This window comes from Somniosus microcephalus, chromosome 4 (genome assembly GCF_052327205.1).
Source record: "Somniosus microcephalus isolate GS21.2 chromosome 4, FLI_Smic_1.0, whole genome shotgun sequence".
Lineage (NCBI taxonomy): Eukaryota > Metazoa > Chordata > Chondrichthyes > Squaliformes > Somniosidae > Somniosus > Somniosus microcephalus.
In genome coordinates this window covers 179,990,844-180,007,055 of record NC_140990.1, presented here as the reverse complement: position 1 = coordinate 180,007,055, position 16,212 = coordinate 179,990,844, and the positions used below count along the sequence as shown (strand labels likewise).

At 40.8% G+C, this 16,212-nt stretch overlaps 1 protein-coding gene across 1 annotated transcript in view; it reads right to left on the bottom strand.

The window, feature by feature from the left end:
* Positions 1-271: 271 nt before the first annotated feature.
* Positions 272-16,212, bottom strand: part of LOC147120038 (ribosome biogenesis protein SLX9 homolog) — a 94,574-nt gene continuing 78,633 nt past the window's right edge. The window contains exons 2-5 of the mRNA XM_085985542.1: positions 12,702-12,764; positions 12,025-12,184; positions 8,936-9,001; positions 272-769 (exon numbers count right to left, since the gene is read on the bottom strand). Of these exons, the coding sequence (XP_085841668.1) occupies positions 649-769; positions 8,936-9,001; positions 12,025-12,184; positions 12,702-12,764 (410 nt within the window). The 3' untranslated portion in view covers positions 272-648. The remainder of the gene's footprint in view (positions 770-8,935; positions 9,002-12,024; positions 12,185-12,701; positions 12,765-16,212) is intronic.

Here is a 16,212-nt window from a genome sequence, read left to right as displayed (position 1 = left end):
TCAGTAGTCCACCAGGTGGCTCTATTACAATGACCATGCATTAAAGTTTGCTTCACAGGTGGACAATATTTAAGGTGTCAGTTTGCAAAGATGAAAAAAAAAACTTACCTAGGTAGTAGCATATTGGTTTCACTTGAAGAAAATCTGCCATGGCAAAAAGTGCACCATTAGCCCTGCAAATCAATATGACTAGATAACTGAGTTTGTGCGAGACGAAGTAATCAGAAATAAGCTGTGAATGTAGAAATAGGCAGTTGAGGCAACAAATAAGGAGCTGTGAGATTCATCCAACCTTTATTATATATTTTTTTAAATAACCAAAAACATTTTGTAAAATCCCCAAATAAAAATTCTTGTAGTACATACCAGTATTGAGCTTAATTTCTACTTGCCTATCCTCAATGTCTCTTCATCTGAAAAGTGATTCTGCCCTATCTCATTAGCTAGACAGTGCAAGAATAATTCAGTTTTATTGTCATAAGGGACACCACACAGTAATAGTGTGGGCAGTTAGCATTTTCTGCACATGTTGTGGCAAACATAGTCAGGTGAGAACATCTGTATTAGTTGCATTTCCTCAGCAATCAAATGTTCACTGGTAAAAACCTCCATTTTCCAGATCTGTTTGTGGTGCAGTTTCAGCTCTTATTACAGATCCTCATCCTCTTGTCTCATTCTCTTGAGAAGATGCTCACTGATTGCTGCAAAAGGGTTTGCCTTAAATGCAGGATCATCAATCGTAGCTTTGAATCTGGCCACTTCTTCCTCTCTGTAACGCAAATAAACAAGTGCAATGTCAGCATATACACGAACATAATAAGAGCAGGAGTAGGCCATTTGGCCCTTTGAGCCTGCTCCACCATTCAATAAGATCATAGCTGATCTTCTACCACAACTTCACCTTCCCACGCTATCCCCATATCCCTCGATTCCCTTAGCATCCAAAAACTATTGAACTCTGTCTTGAATACACTCAACAACTGAGCATCCACAACCCCGAGGTACAGAATTCTTAAGATTCACCACCCTCAGTGAAGAAATTTCTCCTCATCTCAGTCATAAATGGCCGACCCCTTATTCTGAGACCGTGACCCCTAGTTCTAGACTCCCCAGCCAGGGGAAATATCCTCCCAGCATCTACCTTGTCAAGCCCCTTAAGAATTTTATGTTTCAATGATATCACCTCTCATTCTTCTAAACTCTAGGGAATATAGGCACAGTCTACTCAATCTTTCCTCATAGGACAATCCCCTCATCCCAGGAATCAGTCTGGTGAAACTCCGTCTCAGTCCCTCTAAGGCAAGTATATCCTTCCTTAGGTAAGGAAGCCAACACTGCACACAGTACTCCAGATGTAGTCTCACCAAGGCCCTACATAACTTTAGTAAGACTTCTTCATTCTTGTACTCTAATCCCTTTGTAATAAAGGCCAACATACCATTTGCTTGGCTAATTGCTTGCTGTTCCTGCATGTTACCTTTGTGATTCGTGTACAAGGACACCCAGTTCCTCTGAATACCACTATTTCCCAGTCTCTCACCATTTAAAAAAACTCTGCTTTTCTATTTTTCCTACCGAAGTGGATAACTTCACATTTCTCCACATTATATTTTATCTGCCACGTCCTTGTCCAATCACTTATCCTACCTATTTCCCTTTGCAGGCTCCTTTAGTCCTCCTCACAGTTTACTTTCTCACCTAGCTTTTTAGCGTCAGCAAACGTGGATACATGACACTCGGTCCCCTCATCCAAGTCATCGGTAAAAATTGTAAATAGCTGAGGCCCAAGCACTGATCCTTGTGGTACAGCCTGCCAACCTGAAAATTACCCATTTATTCCTGCTCTTTTCTGTCTGTTAACCAATCCTCAATCCATGCTAATATATTACCCCCCAATCCCATGAGCCCTAATTTTGTGTAATAACCTCTTGTGTCATACCTTATCAAATGCTTTTTGAAAATCCAAATATACTACTGTACATCCACTGGTTCCTATGCATATATGCAGAGGGAAAATCTAGAGGCCATCAACATAACCCCACACTCAAGAATCCTTCAGCAACCCTAACAAGCACCACACTGGCCAGAAAGTATAACCCAAAAATGGAAAACACTTAAACTGCTGCTCATCATGATGACTATCACTGCAATTTTGTTCACCAGATATTCTGGCATCCTCAGTTCTGAGGAGGCCAATACCACTTTTGTCAAGAAAGTAATTGTTAAGACCGCAAGCTCACTATGTATTGATGATGTACAAACCTCCAGTCCAAGCATCATAAATTTCTTGTAAATATGTATAGTACAAGTACATTGGTCTCAGGAGAACAAGTAGTTGCATTATGTGGTTCAAACTGGCAGTCACTAATTTGCAGTCCTCCAGCAGCAGACAGCTGATGGTGAAAACAGTTGGGTCTGACGCCAGTACAATCAGCACTGGGCAGATAAAAAGCTGATGAATTGGTTGTGTAATGTCCATTTCCTATAATATGTGCAGGTAATATTAAACCAATTTTCTTGCTTCACCTATGTGATTACGATCTCTTATCATATCCACAACTTATGTTAGTTGATAAACTGAAGCTCCAAACTTGCGATGTCACCCAAACAGGGGTGGGCCTCCCAATAGTAGCAAAGGGCTCTCCTCACCAAGCCTTGCAAGGCTACCCCCTCTGTCTCATTTTAATTGTGCAGGGTGCCTATCCAACTGGTTGGGGATGAGAAATTCAGCAATGGCAACAGCTCTTCAGTAGCTGCGACTCACCCTTAGAGGTGATTTTTTGGGGGCTGCGCGAATGGTCTGCGTTCAGTGGAGTTAGACTGACTAGCTTTAGAATAGGTTAGCATAACTGCTAAGTGCAAAAAGTGTTTTTTCCCTGTGTGTACAGCACTATGTTAATAGAAGTTGCCGTCGTTGGAAACAGGAATGTGCGGAAAATCTCCCATTCACTGAGGACACCTTGGCGGTCCTGCTGTAGGTGCAGCGAAGAAGCCCAAAGCCAGTCTCCCATCAAAACGGAGGTCCAAGCTCTTTGGATGGAGGTTGCACAAAGCAGCAAACTGGGAGCAAATGAGGAAGAAGCTTCCTGATATCAACTGTGCCAATCTAAGTGTAACCACCTTTGTACACATTCTTACTATTGGGGCACAGTGCACTTGACTTCTGTGAGGTACAGCACCCTTGGAGAGACACCAATGCAAAATACCAGAAGCACCGAGTTATGTAAAGATCATCACTTAATAAACTTTGATAACTTTATTTCTACATAGTGCAGTTTCTGTTGGGAACAGCCATGTTAAGGCACCAACTGATGGGACGATAGTATAAGATGGCCATTAAGGTACCAGAAGATTGCACAGCAACTCAAGTAGTCCTGACATGCAAAATAAATGGAGGCATCAACCAAAAAATTACAGGCCTGCTAGTGTAATCTCAATGGAGGGGAAAAAGCTAAAAAAAAGATTGCCACTATCAGTATTCATCTCACGAGCGGAAAGATGATAAAGAATAAAAAGATTTCAGATGTAATTTGTTATGAAAAATAAATCTACTGGATTTCTTTAAAGAAAGGAAAGAAAGGCTTGCATTTATATAGCACCTTTCATGACCTCAGGAATTACAGCCAATAAAGTACTTTTGAAGTGTGGTTACTGTTGTAATGTAGGAAACATGGCAGCCAATTTGCACAGTGGAGTTACAGCAAGATACCACAATATGATAATGACCATATAATCTGTTTGTGATGTTGGTTGAGAGATAAATATTGGCCAGGACACTGGGGAGAACTCCCCTACTCTGGTTCAAAATAGTGTTGAGATATTTTACGTCCACCTGAGGGGGCAAACAGGGCCTCAGTTTAACACCTCATCCAAAAGGCGGCAGCTCAGACAGTGCAGCGGAGCGCTCCTTCAGTACTGCACTCAAGTGTCAGTCTGGATTATGTGCTGAAGTCTCTGGAGTGAGACTTGAACCCACAGCCTTCTTATCAGATGCAAAAGTGCTACCCACTGAGACACAGCTGACACCTTTCTGAATGTAACTAAATTAATGGACAAGCTATAGCCTGTGGATACAACATTAGTACTTTTAGGAGTCACATCACATCACAATCTTCTAAAGAAGAAGAAAACACCCAAGATTAATGGCATGCCAACTGGTTTGACAAGAAAGCAGGTGGTCATGATAACTTGACAAGGTTTGGTCTGCAGCTCAACTATTATAAAAGTAATAGAGGAGAGCACGTTTAATAATTTTAGACATTTGTTTTGCAGGCAACCAACGTAGCAAGATTGAAAACAGTTAATGGAACTGTAATAATTGAGGAATTTGCCATGGATGCTCACAAAAAACAATGTTGAAAATCTGATAACATCCTTCTAGTTAAAAAAAATACATCTGCACATTACCTCCACAGCCCAGTTGAATTCTTCTCTAGACTTTTGGATTATATAAATTAAACTAACCTGAATCAAATATCATGAAACTGCAGCAGTCAGTCAATAATTTTATATAAAGTATGTTAAGAAAGACCGATTTATTATTAAAGGTTTCACTTGGTAGAATAGCAATTATATGGAACAAGAGTGAAACTCTCGATAAGATAACAAAGTCAGGAGTTGTACTGATTAGCCCAATGGGAAAATAGCTTGTTAAGAAAACGAAAGTTATAGCCAAGTTATGTCAATTAGATTCTCCTTATATGGAGTTGTATTTTAACCGCTATATAAATATTTAATTAATGCAGAAACCTGTGGATTGTCAGAGGGCGAGAGAGTAATGTATAAATATTGAGCTCAGAATTGGAACACGTTTGAATCACCAACCAACCATCATCAGGTGTGGCTGCAAGTACGACCCTTGAAGTGTATGTTTAAGTAGTATTGCACGTACTGTATGCTTAATAAACCTATGACACCTGACTTCAATGTTTGCTCCATATTGAAAACTTTGCGGTAAAAACTGTGTCTGTCTGGTGCCTGGCAGGAGGTCAGAGAAGATAACTGGCACAAATGTTTATTTTTTGCTATAGAAATGTGATAGTGTGAATATGCGTCCTAAATCTTCCTTCAGTGGATCTGGAATGTGATTTAATCGGTCCTCTGCAATGTTCCCTCTAAGCTGCACGCGTGTGCGGCTGCGCAGTAACCTTTCCATTGTAAATACCGCGCATACGCAGAAATTCGCGCATGGAAATAAACAGGCCGCGCACAACAAAGCAGAGCTTAGAGGGAACGTTGGCCCGTTGGACGTCAAAGTTTTGCCGTTCAGGATACTGCTGAAATAGCTACAAAATATCCAATATTAAGTGTAGGTGTGAGTTTGTTTTACAGATTACCATGAGCAATGCCATAGACAATCAGGGGTTTAAAGCACAGTTTGATATTCAACAACTAGCCTGGGGAAATTATCTAAATTGACAAATCCAAGTCATTGTAACTGCTTGCGAACTCCTGGGAGACTGAATTTCATGAAGATTTAAGGCAACACAGGATATACAACAGTCCATGGTATACTTTTACAAAATGGATAATTGTATTATACACCAACAAAAGTGGATACGAGCCAAATTCTGGTCTCTTTTGACAAGGATAATGTGGATCTAAATGGGCTATTTCATTTAAACTGTGACTGCACTACCAGAGGTTGAGACTGTATCATTGATTCAGCATTAATCACAGATTAAAATAGAAAATCCCTACAGAAATAGCAGATCCGTGGAACAGAATGCCATGAACGTTCAGTAAAATACTTAGTTAAATCAGCTCTTTTATAAAAAAAAAAAAAATCTGGTTATAAAATGGGTTGACTGACGGTTAATAAAATAAGTATAGATCAAGTACTCCATGGACTGATGTGCCTCCAGTCTCACTCGGTCCTGACTATTGGAATGCTAGCTGTGAAATGTGATGGGTCAGCGTTGAATGATGTTGCTTTAATATTTTGTTAAGTTTGCTTTGTAGACAGGGAAGATGATCAGTTTTCTCTGGCAGAAGACACACATTGCAGTATTCTGTACACTGAAATGATATTAGTGCCAAACGCTACCACATCGAGCTTTACAGAAGACAATAACTACATTGATTTACAATTAATATGAAGGGCAAAAATCAGGGAATACCAAGTATAACAGGCACATATACTATGAGGAAGTCTGTAATAGACCCTCGATCTTTAAGAACGACTTCAGACTGAGTATCTGAGCCTCCAAAGTTTTGTTTCCAACTGACAAAATCAGTGTTTCAAGATCACCATCACTGTATTTGTGAGACGATATAAACACTTTGCATGCCCTCATTGCATATGCAAATCTATACGAGAATAAAGCAGTCCTTTCACTTTAAAGGCACAATGTTACTAAGTAAAATCAAAGAACTGAATCACTTTCACCTTTTAAATAAATTAAGCCAATGCTTCAAACTTAGCTAAATAATTTATGGATAGAATAAATTGTATACAGTTTATAGGAAGGATCAAGAGCCTTTTCTTATTCCATTGCATTTTTATATTTTATTTGAGAGAAAGATGGGGAAAGAGAGAGAATTAAAGTCAATTGCAAAATACTCGTCTAGTCGCTTACACAGCATCCTTGGAGAAGGAAAACATTTATTGAATTAAGAAGCCTTAAATTGGGGATCCAGTCATCAATTTTAGGTTCTGTACTGCTGTTCGTTTAAGCCTCAATTAAAATTCAGATAGTGTAAAGACAAAGCTGAGAAACCAAATCAAGCACAATTTTGTTCTGCGTAGGAGAAAAGACCAATACATGAACAGAGCGAATGCACAAATCAAGCTTATTTTTGTTTTACTATAATTCATGGATTGGAAGTTATATAGGTGTCAGGCTGGGCTCAGTGGTAGTGCTCTCACCGGAGTCAGAAGGTTGTGGGTTGATGTCCTACTCCACATTTGAGCACAAAATCCAGGCCAACACTCCAGTATAGAACTGAGGGATTGGTACACTGACGTAGGTACTGTCTTTTGGATAAGATGTTAAACCGAATCCCCTTCTGCGTGTTCAGGTGGACGTAAAAGATCCCACGGCAGTATTTGGAGAAAAGCAAGGGAGTTCTCCGGGTGTCCTGGCCATTTCTTTTCCCTCAACCAACATCACAAACATTATTTGGTCGTTTATCTCACTTCTGTTTGTGGGACTTTGCTGTGCCCAAAATGGCTGCCATATTTCTCTACTTTATTATAGTGATTATACTTCACAAATACTTCCTTGACTGGGACATCCTGAGGTTGTGAAAGGTATTATCCCCTGGACCTGATGGCCGACATCCTAGGATTTAAAAAGAGGTGGCTACAGAGATAGTGAACGCATTGGTTTTGATCTTCTAGAACGGTCCCAGCGGATTGGAAGGTAGCAAATACAACCCAGCTAGTCAAGAAAGGAGGGAGAAAGCAGAGAGCTATGGGCCACTTAGCCTGACATCAGTAGTAGGGAAAATGCTAGAATCTATTAATAGGGACATGATAACAGGGCACTTAGAAAATCATAATATGATTGGGCAGAGTCAACACGGATTTATGAAAGAGAAATAGTGTTTGACAAATCTAATAGTTTTTTGAGGTTGTAACTAGCAGGGTAGCTAAGGGGGAAACCAGTGGATGTGGTGTATTTGGATTTTCAACAAAACATTCGATAAGGTGGTTATTACACAAAATTAGGGCTCATGGGATTGGGGGTAATATACTAGCATGTATTGAGGATTGGTTAACAGATACAAAACAGAGTAGGGATAAATGGGTCGTTTTCAAGTTGGCAGGCTGTAACTAGTGGGGTACCGCAAGGATCAGTGCTGGGGCCTCAGCTATTTACAATCTATATCAATGACTTGGGTGAAGGGACCGAGTGTAATGTATCCACGTTTGCTGACGATACAAAGCTAGGTGGGAAAGGAAGTAGAGAAGGATGCAAAGAGATTTAGACAGGCTAAGTGAGTGGGCAAGAACATAGCAAATGGAATATAATGTGGAGAAATGTGAAGTTATCCACTTTGGTAGGAAATAGAAAAGCAGAGTATTTTTTAAATGGTGAGAGATTAGGAAATGTTGGGTTTTTTTTTTTTATATAGAGGGACCTGGGTGTCCTTGTACACGAATCACTGAAAGTTAACATGCAGGCACAGCAAGCAATTAGGAAAGCAAATGGTATGTTGGCCTTTATTACAAGAGGATTTGAGTATAAGAGTAAAGACGTCTTACTGCAATTATATAGGGCCCTGGTGAGACCACACCTGGAGTATTGTGTACAGTTTTGGTCTCCTTACCGAAGGAAGAATATACTTGCCATAGAGGGAGTGCAACGAAGGTTCCTGGGATGGGGGGTTTGTCCTATGAGAGATTGAGTAGACTCGGCCTATATTCTCTAGAATTTATAAGAATGAGGTGTGATCTCATTGAAACATACAAAATTCTTACAGGGCTTGACAGGGTAGATGCAGGGAGGATGTTTCCCCTGGCTGGGGAGGCTCGAACCAGGGGTCACAGTCTCAGAATAAGGGATCTACCATTTAGGACTGAGATGAGGAGAAATTTCTTCACTCAGAGGATGGTGAATCTTTGGAATTCTCTACCCCAGAGGGCTGTGGAGGCTCAGTCGTTGAGTATATTCAAGACAGAGATCGATAGATTTTTGAATATTAAGGGAATCAAGTGATATGGGGATAGTGCAGGAAAGTGGAGTTGAGGTATAAGATCAGCCATGATCTTATTAAATGGCAGCGCAATCTTGGAGGACCAAATGGCCTACTACTCCTCCTATTTCTTATGTTCTTTCTATATAAACCATCAACCAGATTTGCAGATATTTGAGAGTTGCATGATTAACATTCACTATAACGCTGAAGGATTTACTGAAACAATTCTGAAGTCATACAGCTAATGCTTGAGCACTTAAAACTTTTGATGCCATAGAACAGTAGCACTTACATTAGTTTCCGTTTCTGAGCATGCCTCATCTTACTGTACTGTGTTGGTTCAGGTTTCTTTTTTGCACTGTTCGGAAACAAAAACAGTTGTTAAACATCCTGTACATCTTGTATTTTAGTAAAAATGTATTTGTATTTGGTACACAGCTCTTCTATTTAGCACACAGAGAAGTCTTGCTGCTGGAATCACAGCAAGGTCTGCTGCCATTAACAGAACTGTAAGCAGTATTCTTATATCATTTTCAGCACTGCTGCACTGCCCCTGTGCCTTGCTCGGAGTCACTGTATCATGGCCACAGCTGCACCTCCTTCACAGTTGCCATCTCAATCAGATTCTCTTACATTGTTATTGCATCATGCTCACAGCAGTCGAATTCTACTGTCTGTGAGATACCCACCAAGTGATGAACAGCTTTCACTACCACTGCTGTGCTCAAGACTGGCCATCAGAAGACAGATCCCAGTGAGAGACAGAAATGGGCAATTGCTTTCACTGCTCCAAGTGGTCAACTCAAACTCCTTACATACTTATGGTTGGGAACCAAGTTTGCCTATTTGGATTTTAAATTGTGACATGATGGATATGCAGTCAGCTTGATCTGCTTCAATTTTGGAATTCCATCAAGTTTTATGTTAAACATTAAAAACCCATGTGTAATCATAGAATCATACAGCACAGTTTCTCTAGTAATCTCATAGCAGGTCAAACTAGAAATATTGGTATAAACAGATAATTATTTGTTTGGTTTCACCATCAATATGGGCTAATGGCACCTAGGAAACATTGTTTGTGACCCATTCATTTAACAGTACTGTACCTTGCTGCTGTCCAATTAAACTCAATCAGAATTTTATAGGATCTATAAATTCTGTTACCATGACTACAGGTTTCATTTCACTTCAGTTCATTAATTGCATTTATTTCAATTAGGATGGGGAAGTCAGTAAAAATGCTCCAGCACAGCTGGAATTTGATTTTTCACTACCATCTCTTACAAAATAAAACACTAGGACTGATTATAACCAATATTTAATGTTCCCATCACAGTTTACACATTACAACACAGGTCTACTATTCCCAGACCCTTTTCACATGGAGGAAGAGTAATATGACATACCCTCAGGAGTCAAAGTCCACACAATTCCCTTGACCATGGAAGGAAGAACAAGGGCACCATGAATTCCTCCATAACAAATCAAAACTGAACCGAACCCTGCTCCAGAAAGAATATGGCTACTGGCTGCAAGAACCAGATCTCCCCGCACCCCCCAAACCCCACCACCTCAAGCTAGATTATTCAGTTTTCATGAGGTACTCTTTACCAGATTTGTAAACAGATCATTATACACACTGGGACTAAAACCCATGGCTGCATGCATATGAAGCAAATGTCTCCAATTAAACTAGATGAAAAGCAATGGATCATTCTCAAAGATGGATTGGATTTTATTTAATAACTATCCTAAAAATAACTGATGAGAAATTCCATTTATTCCTTAAATACTTTGGCCTTATTCTTGCTGTAACAAAGCATATACAGGTACAATGCTGTTTATACTATAAATCTCCCAAACCAGGGTGCTGCATTTCCCAACGTCATTCTTCACTTCTAGGTCACTTGGGCGGCTCGGAGGAAGGGGGTGGGGGAAAGAGGACGATGTTAGCAGACTGCAGCTCAATTCAAAATTGGAAACTCGCTAAAAGTGCACCCTTTCTGGGGTAATGTTGTGACTAAGAGCTCAGAACCATAGTAAAAATCTCCATTTTGCCATGTTCAAAACCTCAGCCGCTCTCTCTGTTCAGTGTTCACTTAAACCTGGCAGATTTTTCTTTTCATGTTACTTTGCCTTAGGTTGTAAGATACAGGCAATTTCCTAGTGTTTGACTCTGAGGATCTGGCTACATTCAATCCTGCAAATCATTTTTGCTGCGAATATCTCTCCCTGCTTGGATCTCACCATCACTACGCACATAATTTCCCCGATGGAACTGTGCTCACCAATGTTCCCCCTAAGGTGCGCGGCCGCACACCAATCGGCAGGTCCTGCGCAGGCTGTTCACTAGCTGCTGTCACTGGTGGATACCGGGCATGAAGCAAATTTAAAGGAACCGCACACTTAGACTGCAAATTAGAGGGAACATTGGTGCTCACGTCTGATGCCACCATTTTTCCCTGTGCAGCTTTTCTCGGAATTCTGGGATTTTTCTAAACTTCCTGAACATGGGACACATTCAAGTATTGGAGGCAGTGCAGAGAAGAGTGACAAGGCTGATCCCTGGTCTTAAAGGGCTGAGTGATGAGGGAAGAAATTTTGACTTTTCAGCCTTGAAAGGAGTCACCCGAGAGATGATCTTAAGAGGTGTCTTAGATAGTAAACAGTATGGAAAAGCCAAGCACAAATAATTAAATTAAATTTTGGGAATAGGTCAAGGGGACATAGGAATGATGGAAAGTTCTTAATGCAAAGAGTGATCAACACATGTATTAGACTTCTGGGTAAAATAGTGAAGTCCAAAACCCTGGGATCATCTAAGAATCAATTGGATGCTGTAGTGGTGGATTTAAGATGGGCTGATCTAATTGAGGTGTTTAAGGTGATTAAAGGATTTGATAGGGTAGATAGTGAGAAACGACTTCCTCTGGTGGGGGAAGAGTCCAGAACAAGGAGGCACAACCTTAAAATTAGAGCTAGGCTGTTCAGGGGTGATGTCAGGAAGCACTTCTTCAAACAAAGGGTAGTGGAAATCTGGAACGCTCTCTCCCAAAAGCTGCTGAGGGTCAATTGAAAATTTCAAAACTGAGATTGATAGATTTTTGTTAGCCAAGGTAAATGGAGTTAAGATACAGATCAGCCATGATCTCACTGAATGGCGGAACAGGCTCGAGGGGCTGAATGGCCTACTCCTGGTCCTAAGTTCCAATGATTTGTCTTCCTCATTCATAATGCCAATGTCACAGTGTATTATAAAAGGACATATAAATACCCAAACCATACTAAAAAGGGAGTAAAGCGGAATGTAAGCAAAAGACAAACTGCACTAGAAATAATGAGCAAGCCCGTGTGTATTCACATCATGTCAGTCAGTACCTCTTTGATTTATTAGCCACAGATACACTGCTAGCACTGATCAAATCTGTCAGCTCCGGCAGTGCATCAGCAAGTGGCTGCAGGTCTCCCACCACAGGGGTGGCTTTGCGCTTCTCTTGGGCTTTCTTCTTCTGTTGTGCCAGTTTGATCATTTCGATCTCTGCAAGATAGAATGTCAGAGTCAGAGATGACCTTCTGGAGGTTGAGTTTCTTCGGATATTGTTTGAATGTAAATTTTAAAGAGTGCATGAGTTTCGAAGGAGTAATTTTCTAACTCGTTCTACCGACATGCAGCATTACCCGCTGGCTTATTGAGAAGCTGCCACTGCCTACACTTTTCCACCCACCAAAATTGCCCAAAATGTAAAGCAGGTGCTCTACACGCCCTGCCCGTCATGCAAACTCATTAAATCACCCCTTTAATGTTCAAAATCTTCTAAAATGTAAATGGAACAGCCTACACAAACAGAGAATGTTGGGAGAACCTTCCTCAAGGCTCCCCAGAAGGTGGTGTACATCTATTCACTTAACAAGCTGTCCCAATTTCCTTTAGAAAATGAAGTTCCAGTGCATCTCTATTGTTTACTCATTTGATCTATGTGTTTCGTAAAATCAAACAGACAGCTTTTAAACAAGTTAGTATTCAACCAAAATGTGATGTACTGGGTGGTACTCACTCTGAAGCCATCGCTCACGCCTTTGTTTTGTTTTCTCTTTCTTGGAGAGCTGAACCTTGTCACCTGCAGAAGAACACCATGCAATGTTACATCACAATAGTTATCCAGGGAAGCAAATGATTAAAAAATTAGTGGGACTAATGGAGGCAAACAGTGATCCAGATAGCAATGAACACTTTAAGCTTGCACTGTAAAATCTGGTTTACCAAGTCACTATTTATGACCTGTGGCCTTAGCAGTGCACAGTGCGAGGTCTCGTTCTGCAGCTTTGGCAATAGTCACAAGCCATGTTTATAAAATCAACAGCGTTTGGGAACAAGTATGTTACTCTAGTAGTTATTTACAGTACTGACTACTTTACTCCTTCTAATTAATCTCACAGTACAAGTGGCAAGGCCCAGCATCACAATTTCAGCTCCCATATGCCTGGCATAACTGGTTAGACCGCATCTGGAGTACTGCGTTCAGTTCTGGACACCGCAGAAAGGATAGAATTGGTCTTTGAGGGAGTGCTGCGCAGATCCACCAGAATAATACCGGGGCTAAAAGGGTTAAATGAGTACAGGTTGCATAGACTAAGCTTGTATTCCCTTGAGTAAAGATGATTAAGATGTGATCTAATTGAGATGTTCAAGATGATTAAAGCATTTGTTAGGGTAGAGAGAAACTATTTCCTCTAGTGGGGGGTGGGCGGGGAGGTCCAGAACAAGGGGGCATAACCTTAAAATTAGAGATTGGTCAGGGGGGATGTCAGGAAGCACTTCTTCACACGAACAGTGGAAATCTGGAACTCGCTCCCCCAAACTGACAAATATTCTTCATACTGCTGACATACGTAGAAAGAACCTGTTCCTTTTTCAGTGCAAGGAAAGGAAGAAGGAAAGAAAGGAGAGAGAGAAGGAAAGAGAAAAAGAGAGAAACACAGTTTCAAAGCATCATAATCTTACTATGAGGAATTCCAAAATAAATCTTCAGTTGACAAACATTTTATAAAATGTGATCACGTATTCAATCCTACAAATTTCCATTTAACCTTCTGCAGACAGATGCAACTTGACAAACAGCTCATCAGTGTTGCAGCGCTCAACAGCTCATGGAAACAACTTTCTTTGAGCAAAGATAACCATCCTGGGGTTCTCATTTTTCAAAGATTCCTCGAAGTTTAACTGAAAATTACAATAAAAATTTGTTTAAATGATACAATCAATGACTACTTAAAAGGAGAAGCAAATTTGAGAGTGTTATTTTAAGTGTAAAAGTACTCGCACATCTATACAAAACCAAATTGGATAATAATCTCACTTGTGCAGGTTCCCTAATTTGGGTTTTTTAGAATCATAGGTCCCGATATTTACAGGCAGGCGGGGAGGGAACGGGGCCTACCGTCAGCAGTCAGGAAAACCGGTAATACAGGAAAGGTGGCGATCCTCCCAAATTTAACACCCCCACACATCTGCCTGTCCTTGCGAGGGGGGGGGGGGGGGGGGGGAGGAGGAGAAGAGAGATCGTGGGGTAAGGCATCCGATCAGGTCGCGGGGTGGAGAAACGTTGGACGATCGCGGGAGAAGTGACATCGGATCACAGGTTAATGAGGGGGTGGGGAATCAGAAGGTAGGCCGATTGCGGAGAAGGAGGCAGATTGCCTTGGCCTATATTCCCTAGAATTTATTTACAATATAATGCTACATTGTAAAGTCTTAGCTGCATTAGGTGAAAAACTTTGGATATACTAGGGAATTGGATATATACTTGAAAAGGACAAAAATTGCAGGGCTATGAGGAAAGAGCACAGGAATGTGACTAATTGAATAGTTCTTTCAAAGAGCTGGCACAGGCACAATGGGCCGAAAGATCTCCTCTGTACTGTATGATTCATTCTCTAGTGACTAATACTGAAATGTGGCTGTTGAATTTTGACAGAATTTTGTTCATGAACAGGCAGGATCAGAGCTTGTTTGAACAATTCCCATCAGTGAAGCAGTGCAACTTTAACATCATAATCTCCAGTTTCAATAGAATACCACTTAAGGCATTTGATGCTGGAGCACTGGCTTGAAGTGGAGATGGGTAACTTCGGAGCACTGCTTCCCCATTTCCCTTTGCCACGTGCTGCTGGCTCCTTTCGAGCTGTTGGAGGGTCAGTAGGAAACTGTCCCGTTTTTCCACACCTTCAGTGGGCCACTCTTGGCACCTATAAAAAGTCAAATGTCACCAGAGGTGCAAAGTTTACTTTTCAGTTGGGGACTGCTGTGTCCCTGTGATGTCAAATCAATGCAAGAGCCTCTTTAAGACCCTGAACTGTATCAACAGTCCCGACAGGTGGGTGCCAATCTAGCTCCATTTGATCGTGGTGATTTTTATTCTGATCAACTGGATTATTCTAATGATTTTCTGCCAAGCTTGTTCTCGTCACACTATATATTATTCTTTGTTTCTAATTTGTCAAATGTTGAGAGAGACCATTAGATTCAGATTCAGATTAGATTTAATCTGAATCTGAATCAAATCTAATCTGATCTGAATCTAATTTGTCAAATGTTGAGAGAGACCATTACTTATTGTTATAGAGTGATGTATAGATTTCTTTTAAAATTTGCCAGTATTACTCGTTAAACTCAGCAGCAAATTAATGACACTAAATTGTAAAAATATTCAACTTTGTGAGCTTACCAAGTTGGAATTCTCTAGTTTTTATAGGCTCATGATTAAAGAAGCATACACAAGCTGTTTTGTGCTGCAGTGTTTAATTGAGACATTATTTTTTTCTTAAATGTGTAACATTCCTAAAGTTCGAGTGAATGCTAAAAGACTGGCATTTATACAGGAACTTTTATAACCTCAAGACATCCCAAAGTACTTTAGTCAATTAAGTACTTTTGAAGTGTCATCGCTGTTGTAATGTAGGAAATGCAGCAGCCGCCAATTTGAGCATGGCAAGGACCCACAAACAGCAATGTGATAAATGAACAGATAATTTGTTTGTGATGTTGGTTGAGAGATAAATATTGGCCAGGTCATCAGGGAGAACGCCCCTGCTCCCCTTCAAATAGTGCCGTGGGATCTTTCACATCCACCTGAGGGGGCAGACAGGTCCTCGGTTAACGTCTCGTCTCATCCGAAAGGTAGCACCTCCAACAGTGCAGCACTCCTTCAGCACTGCACTAGAGTGTCAGCCTAGATTATGTGCTCAAGTCTCTAGAGTAGAACTTGAAACCACAACCTGCTGACTCGGAAGGGAGGGCTACCACTGAGCGAAGGCTGACATGTGACCTATTTTCATGCTTGCAGGGCCTGCCCTAGGCAATGCGTAGGCAGTGCTGCTCCTTGTTGTCTACTCAGAGATGGCTTTGTAGGTCCATCCCTTCCAATAATGTTTTTCCTAATTTTTCCTGCGATAGTTGAATAATTTGAGCATTTGGTTTGTGAGCTCTGTTGATTTGGGCCCCAAAGGAAAGTCCCATTGACTCCAGTGCCAATTTGGAATCCAGAGTCTGGGGGACTTATAGCAAAC